Consider the following 16308-nt stretch of genomic DNA (forward strand, 5'->3'; position numbering starts at 1 on the left):
ATGCACCTATATGTAGCAATCTCACTCAACCCTGTGATTTCTCTAAGGAAAACAATATGTGGTTTCTAACCTCTTACTTATGTGCAGGGTCAACCACGTTCGACAGATCTACCTGTCCCTTCTCCTCAATCCAAGAAATGCAAAAAACATAAACGTTCTGCTGCCACAGGACCTGAGGTATTTCTTGTCGGCTTATCCGATCTTCTGACTAGAATATATGCTTATAACCTCTCTTCATGTCTTCAGCCGACTCCTCAGCCGACTCAACCATCTTCTTAACAATCCCACAAATCCAAAGGCCACCAGGGCCATAAAAGGAAGAAGCATGATTCTCCCTCTAGGGGTGGTGAAGCATAGAAGAAAAAACACCACAAAGTGCTCACTCCAAAGGCTCCTTCTTCTCTAGACGCCAACACCATTATGGTCGACACGTCTATCCTTAATAAAGTCCCTGATCCAGTTGTGGGGACTTCGAAGTCGACCAACACCCCTGCTGCTGCTATCTTGGAGGAAGGGAATCCGGATGTTGTTCTTCCTACACCAACACAGGTAATCACTTGTTTTACTATCTTTTTTCCCTGAGCTACTGGACTTCTCTTACAAACATCTTTTTTCTCTAAAACAGGCTGATGCTTCTGGTGAGCCACCTCACCATGTTGCAGACTATACTCCCTTGTCGTCGACTTCTTCTCCATCTCACCAAGCAACCTCTGTCGACAATGCTGGTGAGTTTATTGTCTTCCCTATCTAGATTAGTGATAGTGATTCTGGTTCAGTCACTAGCCCTGCGACGCACACGGATTCCAGTTCGACTAGTTCTGACTCTAGTCTTTCTTCAGCTTCCTTGCCTTTGCAGGATTCAAGGGGACCAGGAGATGTTGGCATCACAAAACTCCAGCCTCCTCAAACTGCTCCTCTACCAACTACTTCCCCTTCATCTTTCCAGGGGCTGGCAATAAAGCCTTCTGCTCTAAAAGTAATTGCTAGGCTTCGTAGCCTAGTAAGATCACGTGATACTTCTTCAGATTCTGAGCAACTTCACCAACTCCATTTTGATAAGATGGGTTCTGAAGCGACAAAGGTCAAAGCTTTGATGGACAGGGTTCGTTTTCATACCTTGAATCCATATCTACCCCATGTGCTTATGAGTGAACCTTCTGTCAGCCCAGAACTCTTGCATGTGCTTGCCCAACTCAAAAAGCTTCACCTTTTTGAGTATGCTAAGTGTGCGATGGCCACTTTTGAAAAACTTTTGGTTCCATGTTGTGTCATCTCGATAACGTTAGGGAAAATGAACACCAGATTGTAACTACAGAGGCCTTTGTGAAGGAGAAATGGGAGCTGGTGATGAAAGGCGACGAAGAGGTCACCAAAATGCTGGGAATGATTAAGGAGAAGAAGAAGGAATTGGCCTCTAAACAAACAAGAGCTGCTGAGATACGTCAGCAAATTGATGACCTTCGGCGTCAAATTGCTGCTTTGGACAGTGAATTGGGGTCAATTACTGAGGAGGAATCGCGTATTGTCGACAAGGTTGTAAAGTCGGCCCAAGATACTGTGGAGCAAACCACCAACGATGCCTTGGTTGTAGCTGAAGAACTTTCCAACGTTAAAAAGAAGCTTGAACAGCTTAAGGTCCAGGCCGACAACTTTGAACCTAAGTCTCTACACTACAACCTTGAGCTTCAATCATTTCAGTCTAGATTCGGTCAACTTTAACCGATTTTATTTTTTTATGTAATATTTGAACAATGGCTTTTTTCCATTTTTTATGTCACTATTTTATTTTCCAGCACTGTGTATATTTAATTTTCTATGCTTTTATAGTTGGTTTCAAACATAGTTTTCTCCAACCTAGTTTATTCGACAGCCATTTAGCCTGTCGAAATCTTGACCTCTTGAAGGAGAGGCCTATACTTTTTTAAGTATTTTCCATTTACCCTCAAGATTCACCTATCTGGTGCCAACTCTTCGACTTCGTAGGCGTTATTAGAGAAAACCTGCAAAACCTTAAACGGTCCTTCCCAATTTGGGGACCATTTGCCCAAGACTCTGTCATTTTTATCCATAGGCAAGATCACTCTCCAAATTAAATCGTCGACAGCAAACATTTTGCCTTTCACCTTCTTATTATAGGCTCTGGCGACTTTTTCTTTCTGCCTTTGTAATGAATCCAAGGCTAACATTCTTTCCTCATCTAACTCGACCAGTTCGTCTGCCATCATGCTCCAATAATATTCAGAAGGTATTTCATGTTGCCTCTGGATTCTGACTGCACAAACATGAATCTCTACTAGTAACATTGCATCGTGCCCATATACCAGTCGAAATGGAGTTGTTCCGGTTGCTTCTTTTGGCGACGTTTGACATGCCCACAAAGCTTGATCTAATGTTTTATGCCAATTTCTTGGCTTATTGCCTACATGTTTCACAAAGCTTGATCTAACGTTTTATGCCAATTTCTTGGCTTCTTGCCTACATGTTTCTTTATTAGACTAATGATCACTTTATTGGCCGCTTCGACTTGGCCATTTGCCTGTGCGTAATAAGGGGTAGAAGTCAATAATTTGATTCCCATCTCTTTTGTACAATCTTGCATCTTTCGAACAGTAAAAACTGACCCTTGGTCGGTTGTAATTGTTTCTGGGATACCAAATCTACATATGATGTGACTTTGGACAAAGTCTATCACAGCCTCTTAATCCATATTTGTCAATGTTATGGCTTCGACCCATTTTGTGAAATAGTCGATACCGACCAACACATACCTTTGTTGTTTCGACGAAGCTGGTTTTATTTCTCCAATCACATCCAATGCCCACCCTCGAAAATGCCAGGGCTTCACAATTGTATGCAACTCGCTTGCAGGCACATGCTGTATGCCCCCATGCAATTGGCATTCCTGACAACTTTTAGCAAATTCAATGCAATCTTTCAACATTGCAGGCCAATAAACTCCTGATTACATCGAAAGCCATTTCATCTTCAGTCCCGCTTGATGTGCCCCACACGCTCCACTATGTACACTCGACACGGCCACATATGCCTCACTTTCTCCCAAGCATTTTAGCAAAACTCCTTCATGTTGATTCTAAGAGTTGGCAGCAATTTTGGTAACACAAAGGGTGTTCACAAGATGTCATGTGGGATGTCTTAACATGAGATATCTTTTGTACCTGCTGGAGTTAAAAAAGATATGCAAGCAGGATTGTTTCAGAATGCCACTTACAATGCTAAGGCTTCTGATATTGGATGTACCTGCTGGAGCTAAATTAGAAGACATATGCTGCAGGATTGTTTCAGTTGACATACTCATTGTCATGGTAACTGATATGGCTGTACCTGCTATAAAAGGAAACTGGATTATGCAGGATCTTTCCAGATGTCAGACCTGATGTCATGACATCATGTACACAGAACATTCAGTATGAATGTCTGGTCTTTTGTGATTGCACAATTGGTGGCAATCATTGGTTGATTGAAGATATGGCTAGCTGGCGCAATCTATCGGGGATATCAACCAAATTTGTTTATTTTCCAAGGAGATCTTTACAACTGATATGAAAAGATTTAATTGGAAAATATATTTAGGGTTTTCAAGCTGTCCAATGTTTCTATAAAAAGGGACTTAGAAAACCTGATTGAACACACAACCAAGACTGAGCGAAATTTAGAGAGAGAGCTAGGGTTTGTGTCTGTAGGTCATTCAAGTCATCCATAGATGATTGAATTGGGCTGATTTGTCTTCTTGATCAAAGCTTTGAAGCAAGATCAAGAGTGTGTCTTCTTGATTGAAACTGTGAAGTAAAATCAAGAGTGTTGTAATTGAAAAGTATTTTCTTTTCACAAGGATTGTTGTTTAAGATCATGGGGTTATGATCGTAAGGGAAGTGAGTGGGTTCTCATATCTAAGAGTGCTTAGGTAGAAATTGCACGGGTAGAGATTAGGTGAGAAATACTGTAACTTGTTGAAGTGTACGGATAGTCTTTGAACTAATTCTATTATAGTGAATTTCCTTCCTGGCTTGGTAGCCCCCAGACGTAGGTGAGTTGCACCGAACTGGGTTAACAATTGCATGTGTTGATTGCTTTTCAATTCTGTTTTATTATCCATTGTGTATTAACAGATATTAGTGTCGTGACATTACCTTCAACATCTTATATCTGATACCAGAATTTCAATTGGTATCAGAGCAGGCATCCTGCTCTGGCTCTGGGTGAGATTTAGGGAGAATACTTTCTGGTACAATGGAGAGGGATGGAGGATCTGTTCATAGGCCACCAATTTTGGATGGTTCTAACTATGACTATTGGAAACCAAGAATGGTTGCTTTTTTAAAATCCCTTGATAACAAGGCGTGGAAAGCCGTCTTGACAGGCTGGGTGCATCCTGTTGTTACTAAAGAAGGAGAAGCCACCACTGAGAAAAAGCCTGAGGAACAATGGTCCAAGGAGGAGGATGACCTAGCCCTTGGAAATTCTAAAGCTTTGAATGCCATCTTCAATGGAGTGGAAAAAAACATCTTCAGATTGGTAAACAATTGTGAAATAGCTAAAGATGCTTGGGACATTCTCAAGACCACTCATGAAGGCACATCCAGGGTGAAGATGTCTAGACTACAGCTACTCACCTCCAAGTTTGAAAACTTAAGGATGAAAGAAGAAGAGAATATTCATGAATTTCACATGAGTATCCTTGAAATTGCTAATGCCTCAGGAGCCCTGGGAGAAAAGATGACAGATGAAAAACTGGTAAGAAAAATTCTCAGGTCACTCCCCAAGAGATTTGCTATGAAGGTAACTGCCATAGAAGAGTCTCAAGACATCTCCAACATGAGGGTAGATGAGTTAATTGGCTCCCTCCAAACCTTTGAGATGGGATTGACTGAGGGAACTGAAAAGAAAACCAAGAGCATTGCCTTTGTTTCCAACACAGAAGAGGAAAACAGTCAAGATATGGATAAAGAATGGGCCAATGAAGTTGCAATGTTGGGGAGACAGTTTAACAATCTGTTAAAGAAAATGGATGTCAGATCCAAGGCAAATGTCAAGAACATCTCGTCTGACATCAGTAAATCCAACAATACTGGAAGAAAAGCAAGAGCAGATGAGAAGCCCAAAGAAGGAAAAGAGGTTCAGTGCTATGAATGTGATGGGTATGGACACATCAGGTCTGAATGTGGGACCTACCTTAAGAAACAGAAGATGAGTCTTGCTGCCACATGGTCTGATGAGAGTGATACTGAAGAGGCTGCAAATCTTGTGACTGCTTTGACAGGAAGATGGGAATGTGATGAAGAGTCAAGTGATGGTGAAGTAACCTTTGAGGAATTGGCATCTACCTACAGAGAGTTGTGTCAGAAAAGTGTTGAACTGAACAAGCAGTCTTTAAATCAAGAAAAAGACATAACTCAACTTGAGAATGAGAAGGTAAAATTCTTGGAAACCATCTCCAAATTGAAAACAGAAGCTGTGGCTCTGAAGGTTAAGCTAGATGAAGATCAACAAGGTGAGAGCCAGAAAATAGTCCAACTGGAGAAAGAAAAAGCAGAACATACGGAAACTATCCTCAAGCTAAAGACTGAAGTTGTGCTCTTAAACTCAAAACTAGAAGAGACAACCAAGTATGTAAGGATGTTGAACAATGGATCTAACTCCTTAGACAAGATTCTTCAAACTGGACAAAGTACAGGAGTCAAATCTGGATTAGGGTTCCATGAAACCAAGGCTGAAAGTAGCTACACTGGCTACAAACCTCAAGCTAAACCTAAATGCAGCAATAGTAAGAGCAGTTCCAAGATGTCACATCATATGTCACACCATCAGAAGAAAGAACAGCAAAAATACAAACACCTAAGATGGAGATGTCATTACTGTGGGAAATTTGGACACTCAAGGGCCTTCTGCTATAAGTTGTATGGTTACCCTACCCACCTTCATCAGCAACAACAGAAGAGAAGACAGCAGTATGGCAGACACCAAAAATGGAGATGCCATTACTGTGGGAAAGCTGGACACTCTAAGTCTTCCTGTTATAAGTTGTATGGTTATCCTAGCCATGGGCATCAACAGATTCACTATCAACCCAGACCCAAATATTACAGGCCTATCAACAAGAAGCAATGGGTTCCTAAGACTAATGTCACAAGTCTAATGGCTCTCAAAGAAGAATGGTATTTTGATAGTGGATGCTCTAGACACATGACTGGGAACTCAGACTTGATAACTGATCTTCACCCTCATGACTTAAGCTATGTTACCTTTGGTGATGGAGCTAAAGGTGAAATAAAGGGGATAGACAAGCTTGAATGTCCTGGAGCTCCTAAACTTGACAATATTCTTCTGGTCAAGGGCTTGACTTCAAATCTAATAAGCATCAGTCAGCTAGGGGATCAAGGTCTGAGTATCATCTTCACTAAAACTGAATGTCTGATTATGAACAAAGACAGTGAAGTAATTATGAAAGGAATCAGGACCAACAACAACTGCTACATGTGGAGCTCTCAAATGGATAACCCCTCTAAGATGAGTACAGTTGCAAGAAGAATCATCAAGGGGAAAGAAAAGTGTCAGGTAAGGGTGCTAATAGCTAACCCCAAGGAAGAAAAGGTCTTGATGGCACAAACACCTGAACACATGACTGGTGGTATGAAGACTGAAGTCAGTAAGAGCTTTGCTGGAACTGAGACACAAAGAACTATGTCAGTTGAAAACAACAATGCTCAACCAGGATGGATGAAATTGCTGAGAATTATTTACAATGTCACACTCGATGCTATGACATTGTATTATGACAACCTGACTGCAAAGGACTTGCATGAGGAAAAGGGAAAATTAGGGGCGTGTTTTCTTGAGAAAATATGGCAATTAATGAGGAGTGGAAAAGGCAACAAGAATATTGGCTGCCCAATAAAAAGAAAAAGCCACATTACTAATGAACCATCTCTTAGTATTGGAAATAGCACACTCTGCCTGAACACAATCAAACTCCTCAAAGAACCTCTGCTAGGGCAAAGAAAGTTTTCTCAAAAGTTCAACAACATGTCTCAACATCCGTCAACATCTAGCTCAAAATCCTTTCATACTAGAACTTCCTCCATATAATTTTTAGATGAAGATTTGATGGAAGTAACTCCTCTGCGTATGATACCAGGTAACGTTCCAAGCTCACCTTCCATGGATAAAGCTAAGCAAGGTAACACTCCTGAAAAATCACCTGATAAAGAGGACATGCACTCTACTGATCGCATCATAAGAAACCTAGTTACTAGCATACTGAACGAAGAGCATGGAGTTAAGGACATTTTTACCCCTCTATCCAGAAGGGAACCCTCACCTGAGGTAGAAATCCAAGCTGAGAAAGATGATAACTCATCTAAAACAGAAAAGGAAGTAGCTGCTGAGGGTCTGTGTTCTCTTGGAAAAAACTTACCTAGTATGTCCCTTGATACTGCTCAGATTGAGGAAGAAGGGTCTGAGGAAGAAGATGACACATTGGTCAGTCTTGTGAAAACAAGTGTAGCTAATAGACTGAGGAAGAGGAAGAGTATGGCTGAGATAAGGACAGGTAGGAAAAAGAAAAGGGGTGCTGGTATAGGTCCCTCCAAGACTTGGAGTAAAGAAGAGGTCAGAAAGATGAAGGAGAGTGAGAGTTCTGAATATGATGTCTCAGACATTTCCCCTGTTAAAAGGAAGCCTGTAAAGAAGTCTCCAAACAAAGTGGCTGCTGTTCATCTTGACAATATCTCGTTTCACGTGGAAGGTGGTACTGCCAAATGGAAGTTTGTGACTCAAAGAAGGGTAGCAGTTGAAAGAGAATTGGGAAAAGAAGCAAGTGAAGTAAAGGAAGTCATGGAGTTAATTAAGACAACTGGTCTTATGAAAACTGTGACTGCTCTGCCTCATTGCTATGATGGGTTGGTCAAAGAATTCATTGTGAACATTCCTGAGGAGCTATCTAAAAGTAGCAGCAGGGAGGGCTGCAAAGTTTTTGTAAGGGGTAAGTGTGTGAAACTATCACCTACTATCATCAACAAGTTCCTGGGGAGAGGAACTGGTGAAGGGGTAGATCTAGAGGCCACAGATAATGAGATCTGTAGGATGATTACAGCTGGCCAAGTTAAGGAATGACCCAGTAGAAAACACCTTTCAGCTAGTAGACTAACTGTCAAGTATGCCATCTTGCATAAGATTGGTTCTGCAAATTGGGTACCTACTAATCACATTTCTACCATCTCCATTGCTCTTGGGAGGATCATTCATGCCATTGGAACTAAGATAAACTATAATTTTGGGAAGTTTGTGTTTGATCAAACCATCAGACATGCCTTCTGCAATGCTGTAAAGTTGCCCATTGCATTCCCATATATCATCTGTGGGATCATCCTGAGTCAACAACCAGGAATCCTGAGTACAAGTGATATTCCAAGCAGGAGAAAAACTCCTCTGTCCATTCATTATAAGTTGTTTGAGGGAAGTCATGTCAATGATGTCATGACATCTGCCAGAAGGGAGTCTACAGCTAAAGGAAGCCTGATTGACCAACTAAAAGAGACCTACAAAGAATTGGACAATGGTATAAGGGTGGCCAAGGCCAGAAAAGAAGCTTTAGAAGTTCTCATCTGCAGCCTGGAAAGGGAAGACACAGAAAAGGCTGATAAGGTTTCAAATGCGAGACCTAAATCTCAATCCAGTTCTGGAAGCTTGGAAGACTCTGAAGGTGTAGCTGAAGATGAAGGTGAAGGAGATACTTCTTCTTCTGATTAAGGGTTCCTGCCTGTATTGGAGGCTTGGAGGGGTGCTGGAAGGGATGGTGCAAGTTGCTGCTGTTTGAAAAGCTGATGTTCCTTCTGTTTTTGTATTTTGTGGCAGTCTTGTTGATGCCAGTTATGTAATATTTAGGGCTCTTAAAGAGTTCCTTGGATTTGTGCATTATCTCAGCTGTCTGCTGTGTATAATGTTGTTGTGTACTTCCTGAATTTTTGTTTTAACATGCTTAATGTTATAAGATCTGTTTTAAACTTTCTCTGCTAGACTAATAGACATTGATTTTGTCTGATTGGTCACCTTTGGTCAATTTTGACTAAAAAGGGGGAGAAGTGCTTGTGGAAGTTGGATGTGGCTGATCAGAAGGACAACTATTATTGATATGGTGCACAGGTGCTGATGTTATAGCAGATGCCAGTGTGACATTCTGGCTGGTACAGGTGCTGGAGTTACAGTAGCTGTTTTTGATGAATGCACAGATTTAGGGGGAGAAGAAGTACCCTGGTGCATTGTGCATTTGTGTGTCTTACTAGTTGCATCCATAACTAGTAATTCTGTTGTTTGTTGCACAGATTTAGGGGGAGGAGAAGTACCCTTGTGCATATGTGTATTACTAGTAGCCATAGCTAGTAATTGTTTTGCTTCTGCTGCTGATTAAACTACTATTTAGTGGTTTAACTGCTGATAGTTTGCCTTATGAACAAAAAGGACAAATATATGTTTTAGCCAAAATTTGCCAAAGGGGGAGTTTGTTGATTCTAAGAGTTGGCAGCAATTTTGGTAAAACAAAGGGTTTTCACAAGATGTCATGTGGGATGTCTTAACATGAGATATCTTTTGTACCTGCTGGAGTTAAAGAAGATATGCAAGCAGGATTGTTTCAGAATGCCACTTACAATGCTAAGGCTTCTGATATTGGATGTACCTGCTGGAGCTAAATTGGAAGACATATGTTGCAGGATTGTTTCAGTTGACATACTCATTGTCATGGTAACTGATATGGTTGTACCTGCTATAAAAGGAAACTGGATTATGCAGGATCTTTCCAGATGTCAGACCTGATGTCATGACATCATGTACACAGAACATTCAGTATGAATGTCTGGTGTTTTGTGATTTCACAATTGGTGGCAATCATTGGTTGATTGAAGATATGGCTAGCTGGCACAATCTATCGGGGATATCAACCAGATTTGTTTATTTTCCAAGGAGATCTTTACAGCTGATATGAAAAGATTTAATTGGAAAATATATTTAGGGTTTTCAAGCTGTCCAATGTTTCTATAAAAAGGGACTTAGAAAACCTGATTGAACACACAACCAAGACTGAGCGAAATTTAGAGAGAGATCTAGGGTTTGTGTCTGTAGGTCATTCAAGTCATCCATAGATGATTGAATTGGACTGATTTGTCTTCTTGATCAAAGCTTTGAAGCAAGATCAAGAGTGTGTCTTCTTGATTGAAACTGTGAAGTAAAATCAAGAGTGTTGTAATTGAAAAGTATTTTCTTTTCACAAGGATTGTTGTTTAAGATCACGGGGTTGTGATCGTAAGGGAAGTGAGTGGGTTCTCATATTTAAGAGTGCTTAGGTAGAAATTGCACGGGTAGAGATTAGGTGAGAAAGACTGTAACTTGTTGAAGTGTACGGATAGTCTTTGAACTAATTCTATTATAGTGAATTTCCTTCCTGGCTTGGTAGCCCCCAGACGTAGGTGAGTTACACCGAACTGGGTTAACAATTGCTTGTGTTGATTGCTTTTCAATTTTGTTTTATTATCCATTGTGTATTAACAGATATTAGTGTCGTGACATTACCTTCGACATCTTATATCTGATACCAGAATTTCACTTCAGCTGTCTTTTTGAACAATTCATCATTCACCAGGACATAGCTGAGGGCCTTATATTTTAGCTTTCGATTTGTTGACCCTATAGGATTACGTAAATAATTGACTAACGATTTACGCCAATCATTTTCTCCCTCGTCGTCGACGGTCAGAATTTCAAAATGATATCTATCTACAGCTCCTAACTTTATAATCGACAAATATGATGGTGATAACAATGTCGCTCGTACCTTCTCTCTTACTTGAACCTCTTCTTCATCCTGGTCTTTCGACGCTTTGTACCCTGAAGCTTCCTGCGCCAAATCGTTTGCTCTCTAGTTCTCTTTCCGTGGTATATGTTGGAGGCTTACTTGCTTAAACCTCTTGAGTAGTCTGATGGTAATCACAAAATACATGATTAAATTTTCTTTGACACACCTGTATTCTTTAGATACCTGCTTAATTACTAACTCAGGGTCTCCCATAATTTCGACATTCCTTGCCCCCAATTCTAGCAGAAGCTCAAGTCCTATGATCAATGATTCATATTCTGCTTCATTGTTTGTGCATACTCCTTCAATTCTGTATTTGAACTCTGCTGGAATTCCATCTGGAGAAATTATGACTGCCCCCATCCCAAATCCGTTCTCATATCTTGAACCGTCGAAGTACAATCTCCATGGCACTATGTCTACATAATTTTGAGCCATTTCGACCATTGAATGGTTGACAAGGAAATCTACCACCACTTGCCCTTTCATCGCTTTTAAAGGCACGTACGTCAGAGAATACTCAGTTAACACCAAAGCCCATTTACCAATTCGACTATGCAAAATTGGTTTAGACAACATATGCTTAATAATATCAAAGTGAGAAGATACATACACATCAACAGGCTTAATATATTGTTTTAGTTTCATACAAGAAAAATACAGGCATAGACATAGTTTTTCTATATCACTATACCTAGTTTCAGGATCATTAAGCATTTGACTAAGGTAATACACAGGTCTTTCGACACTTTTTCCATCCTATTGGACTAACATACTTCCTATAGTCGATTCTGAAGCTGCAATATACAACCTCATTGGCCTATTCCTAACAGGAGGGGCCAGTACTGGAGGCTTAGGCAAATACTCCTTAATTTTGTCAAAAGCCTCTTGGTGCTCTTCTTGCCACTTAAAATCCTCATTCTTCAGTCGCAAGAGTGGTGAAAAAGCTTTAATTTTACCACTTAAATTGGATATAAATCTTCTAAGAAAATTTATTTTACCCAATAAAGATTGCAGTTCCTTTTTGGTCGACGGAGGCTTGACGTCCATAATGGATTTTGTTTTACTTTGGTTTACTTCAATACCTTTTTTATGCACCACAAAGCCAAGGAAATCACCCGCCTGAACACAAAAAGTACACTTTAATGGATTCATTTTCAATCCATATTTTCTCATTCTTAAAAAGGCCTTTCGGAGATGTTCGACATGAGTAAGTCGACCATTTGATTTTATCACAATATCATCAATGTATACTTGCATGAAATCTTCAATAAAATCATGGAACATTGAGTTAATTACCCTCTGATATGTCGCTCCGGCATTTTTCAGGAGAATGGCATGACAACCCACTCATATGTACCTAAGGCTCCTGGGCATTGAAACACCGTCTTCGGCACATCTTCCTCTGCAATAAAAATTTGGTTATATCCAGAATAACCATCTAACATACTTAAATATTCAAAACCAGCGGTAGAATCGACCAACATTTCTGCTATTGGCATGGCATACTCGTCTTTGGGGGTAGCAGCATTTAGATCTCTAAAGTCAATGCATACTCGTAAAGACCCATTTTTCTTAATTACTGGCACAATATTGGCCAACCATTCAACATACCTTACAGTTTGTATAAACTTGCTTTTGAGGAGCCTTTCTATCTCTGCTTTTATCTTTGCCATGATATCTGGTGCGAAAAGCCTAGGCGTCTGCTTTACTGGCTTTCTTCCAACTTTTATTGGCAGTTTTAGCTCTACCAAATCCCTACTTAAATCAGGAATTTCGTTATAATCCCAAGCAAAACAATCCTTAAATTCTTTAAGTAAAGATATTACCTCAGATTTTAACTCTTTGTCGATGTTAGCGCTGATGTATGTTGGCCTTTTGTCGCCATTTTTGCCAAGGTCAACTTCTTCTAAGGGGTCTTGTGGTCGCATTTTTTCTGGTGCCTTTGGATCTTTTTCAAACCCTAAAGGTTCATCGTCATAAACGCAGTCCAAACGTTGCATGTTGACGTTTCCTTCAACCACAACTGACTTATCTGGAGGCTCTGGCTCAATAGCCAAAATACCTTCTTTCTTTAAAACATACGCTTCAACATCCATGTTTTCTTCAGCCTCTAGGGCCGATTTTATTTTGTTCTCGGCAACGTATGCCGAAATCCTCTTTAGAGCTTCTAGCTCAGTCATCATCAGTGACATCCCCCCAGCCTGTCGGTCGGATATCTGCATAGGGTGGATCCTCTAAACGTTCCACATCCCAAATGAAGCCATGAGTTTCGTCCAAAGTTAGAGAAACAAAAGCTTCACTCAGATTAGCATACACATCCTCAGCTGGTGAATAAGGAGAAATGTTAGCCAACTTTCTCTTGAATTCCTTCTTGCCGACATTGTTCACGTCAGCCTAGAAGTAGCCTTGATCACCTTCAATGTTTTCGACCACTCCATCTTCTCTCCAAATTACCAATCTCTGATGTGCTGAAGATGGTACATCTCCGACACCACGGAGCCATTCTCTGCGGACTAACAAATTATAACTTGGTTTGGCATCTATTACCATGAACAATGTCGGCCTAGTTATTGAACCAACAGTGATGTTCACCATAATCACACCCATGGTGCTTTTTGTTTTGCCCCCTTAGTCAGATAAGACCACGTTGTTGGATCTAACATCAGTATCATACTTGCCAATTTTCTTTAAAATATGGTGTGACATGATGTTAACAGTAGCGCCACAATCTACCAACACTTTGTTGATAGTTACACCTTCCACTTTGGCCCTAATCAACAAAGGTTTCAAGTGACTCTTCATAGTCATTATGGGCCTCTCAAAAATTGCTTCTTGGCTCTCAACAGAACCATCATTCAGCACAAAGTAGCATCTTGGCTTATGTAATGCCATTTCTTCAGTGTCGACATCGTCTACCGAATCCTTCACCTCAGTAACACAATTGTATTCTTTTGGTAGAATTGACACCACGTTGACTAAGATGTACAAACTTGCTTCTGATTCTGAATTGAAGTCATCAGTAACCTCATCAGAACATTTTTCACTTGGTCGACGGACATACTCCCTGACCCGTTCTTTTGCTGCCGTGTCGACCTTCACAATAACTATTTTTCCAGAATCTGCCCCACTAGCCATGCCTTTTCTAGTTATTCCCCTAGCAGCCTCTCTTTCAGCCTGCTTGCGACACTGAAAACGTCTCCATTGAGTTCTGGACATGGGGTTCTTCCCCAAATAATTTTCAGAAACATGATTCCTTTTCTCAGACTTGAACTCACGCCTGTAGTTGATTGCTAAACCTCCTCTGGCAGCAGCAACACCTTGTGGGGTTTCTTGTTTTCCCCGAGGCTTGATCCAGGTGCCTCTAGGAGCACTTGTCGATGGTACGAAGCTCCTAGGCCTTGCTTGAGCATTTTCTACAGCTTTCCTTGGGATTCTTTCATTCTGGCATGCTCTGTTCAGCCCACTTCTTTTGCTTTTGTCCAATTGTAGCTTCTGGAAATTTTCAGCAGCAACTTTGTCGGTGACAACACCACATCTAGGGCATAAGCAGACTTGTGAACCCTTATTCTTGCAGCGATACAGGAAATCTACCAAATCTTCATCAGCCCTTGGATAGACTTCAACTATGTTGACATCTGGGCTTTCACCAGTTTCCTCTAGCATGTCGGTCTCATCGTATTCAGTGATCTCGACTGGCTCAACGAATAGAGCTTCCTCCTAGTGGAGAGGGTCAGCGTCGATCTTCATTTTGTGGCCAACAAATTTCAGCCTGCCTTCTTGAATTGCTTTCTGAACCATATCCCTGAAAAGATAACAATTAGAGGTATTATGACCAAGATAATTATGATACTTACAAAATCCTCTTTTCTGTCTTTGTTCCAATGGTGGTATTTTAGTACCAGGTGGCACCACCATTTGACCATCTTTAACTAACAAATCAAAAATTTCCTCACACTTTGTCACATCAAATGTATAAGTTTTTGAAGGGAATTTTGGATTTTTTTCGATAGGATTTTCCCCTTGTGCAGAAAGTAATAACCGACATTCATAAGTAGATCCTGGCTTTAACTCATCCATGTCAATTTCTAATTCGATAAATGAGGCATAATCATCCTCATAGATTGGATCTGTCGCGTCATAATCGACGAACACTATTTTTTCCTTCTTAGCCTTACTGTGTCTAACCTTTTCTAACCTTAGCCGTTCGAGATGTAGAACTCTATCAGCCAATTGTAACATACTCTTTACAAAAGTTGGGTCTATTTTATTCCTAATGGAATAATCTAACCCCCCAACAGCCATTTGAACCAGTTCATGTTCCGGTACTTGCGTAAAGCACGTGGCCTTTAATGATCTATTTATTCAGATAATCGTCAATACTCTCAGCAAACCTTCTCTTAATGCTAGACAATTCTGCCAAACTGATTTTGGAGTTTCCTTCGTAAAACTGTTCATGGAACTTCTTTTCTAACTTTGCGCACGAATCAGTCGAAGTTGGGGCCAAAGAAGTGAACCATGTGAAGGCAGCCTTAGTCAAAGAGGACGGAAAGTTTTTTACTCTCAAACACTCATTATGAGCCAAATCTCCTGACTCTGTTAAATATCTGGAAATATGTTCTATTGTCGACTCACCAGATTCTCCCCCAAACTTAATGTATTTAGGCACTTTCATTCCTCTAGGTGCCTCGGTTTGGAGAATAAATTCAGCCAATGGGGAAGCATATAGTGGCCTTTGCAATGTGGCACTCATACCATTCCTGTCCATAATTTTTTCAACGATAGTTGTCAAATTATTTTCTACTGCTAAGTCTTCTTGTCGATGTTGATCGACAATTTGACTAGCATCCTGATGTCGGTTAACTAACACCATCTGGTTACATCCTGCTACTCCTGACTCAACGCCTTGATTTTGTTGGGGTCTAAGGATTTATCCCTCATGGACTGTCTCATCTTCTGCTGCCCCTATCTCTACTTGAACAGGAATGGTTTGCCTGACCACTTGTGCCATCTGTCGAGTCGGTGCCCCTAGGAAGTTACACAAACGTGTCAATTGATTAGCCACCTGCCTATTTGTTTCAGCAGATTCCTGTATCACAGGATTAAAAATGGTACCTATTTGATTAGTTAACATATTAACCAACTCATGATTACTATCATCCATTTGCTGCCTCAACACCGCTATTGAAGTGTTCAACAGCGGCATGGTTCTATTCTGAGTATTATTCCTATTCTGAGCATTGCCCCCTTGCACTAATCCTTGTAAGGAGGGATTCGTATTTTGAGCGTTGTCTGAAAATAATGTTGCACTTGATGTCGCCTGATATCATGGCTTTAAGGAATACGACATTCCATAAAGAGGATTTGTGGTGCCAAAGCGAGGCACATAAGGTCTGAACGTCGTTATCGTCGATCCTGAACCTCCCGGTGGAGGTAAAGGAATT

At 40.6% G+C, this 16308-nt stretch overlaps 1 protein-coding gene across 1 annotated transcript; it reads right to left on the reverse strand.

The window, feature by feature from the left end:
- Positions 1-15221: 15221 nt before the first annotated feature.
- LOC127096353 (uncharacterized) lies at positions 15222-15737 on the reverse strand. The gene has a single exon (XM_051034936.1). The coding sequence runs from the start codon at positions 15735-15737 to the stop codon at positions 15222-15224; it is 516 nt and encodes a 171-aa protein (XP_050890893.1).
- Positions 15738-16308: the final 571 nt, after the last annotated feature.

The sequence above is a fragment of the Lathyrus oleraceus genome, chromosome 6 (assembly GCF_024323335.1).
Source record: "Lathyrus oleraceus cultivar Zhongwan6 chromosome 6, CAAS_Psat_ZW6_1.0, whole genome shotgun sequence".
Taxonomy (NCBI): Eukaryota; Viridiplantae; Streptophyta; class Magnoliopsida; order Fabales; family Fabaceae; genus Lathyrus; species Lathyrus oleraceus.

Bases quoted from the DNA above. Each gene is read 5' to 3' on its own strand.
- LOC127096353 (XM_051034936.1), bottom strand. From the start codon at position 15,737: ATGGTGTTAGTTAACCGACATCAGGATGCTAGTCAAATTGTCGATCAA.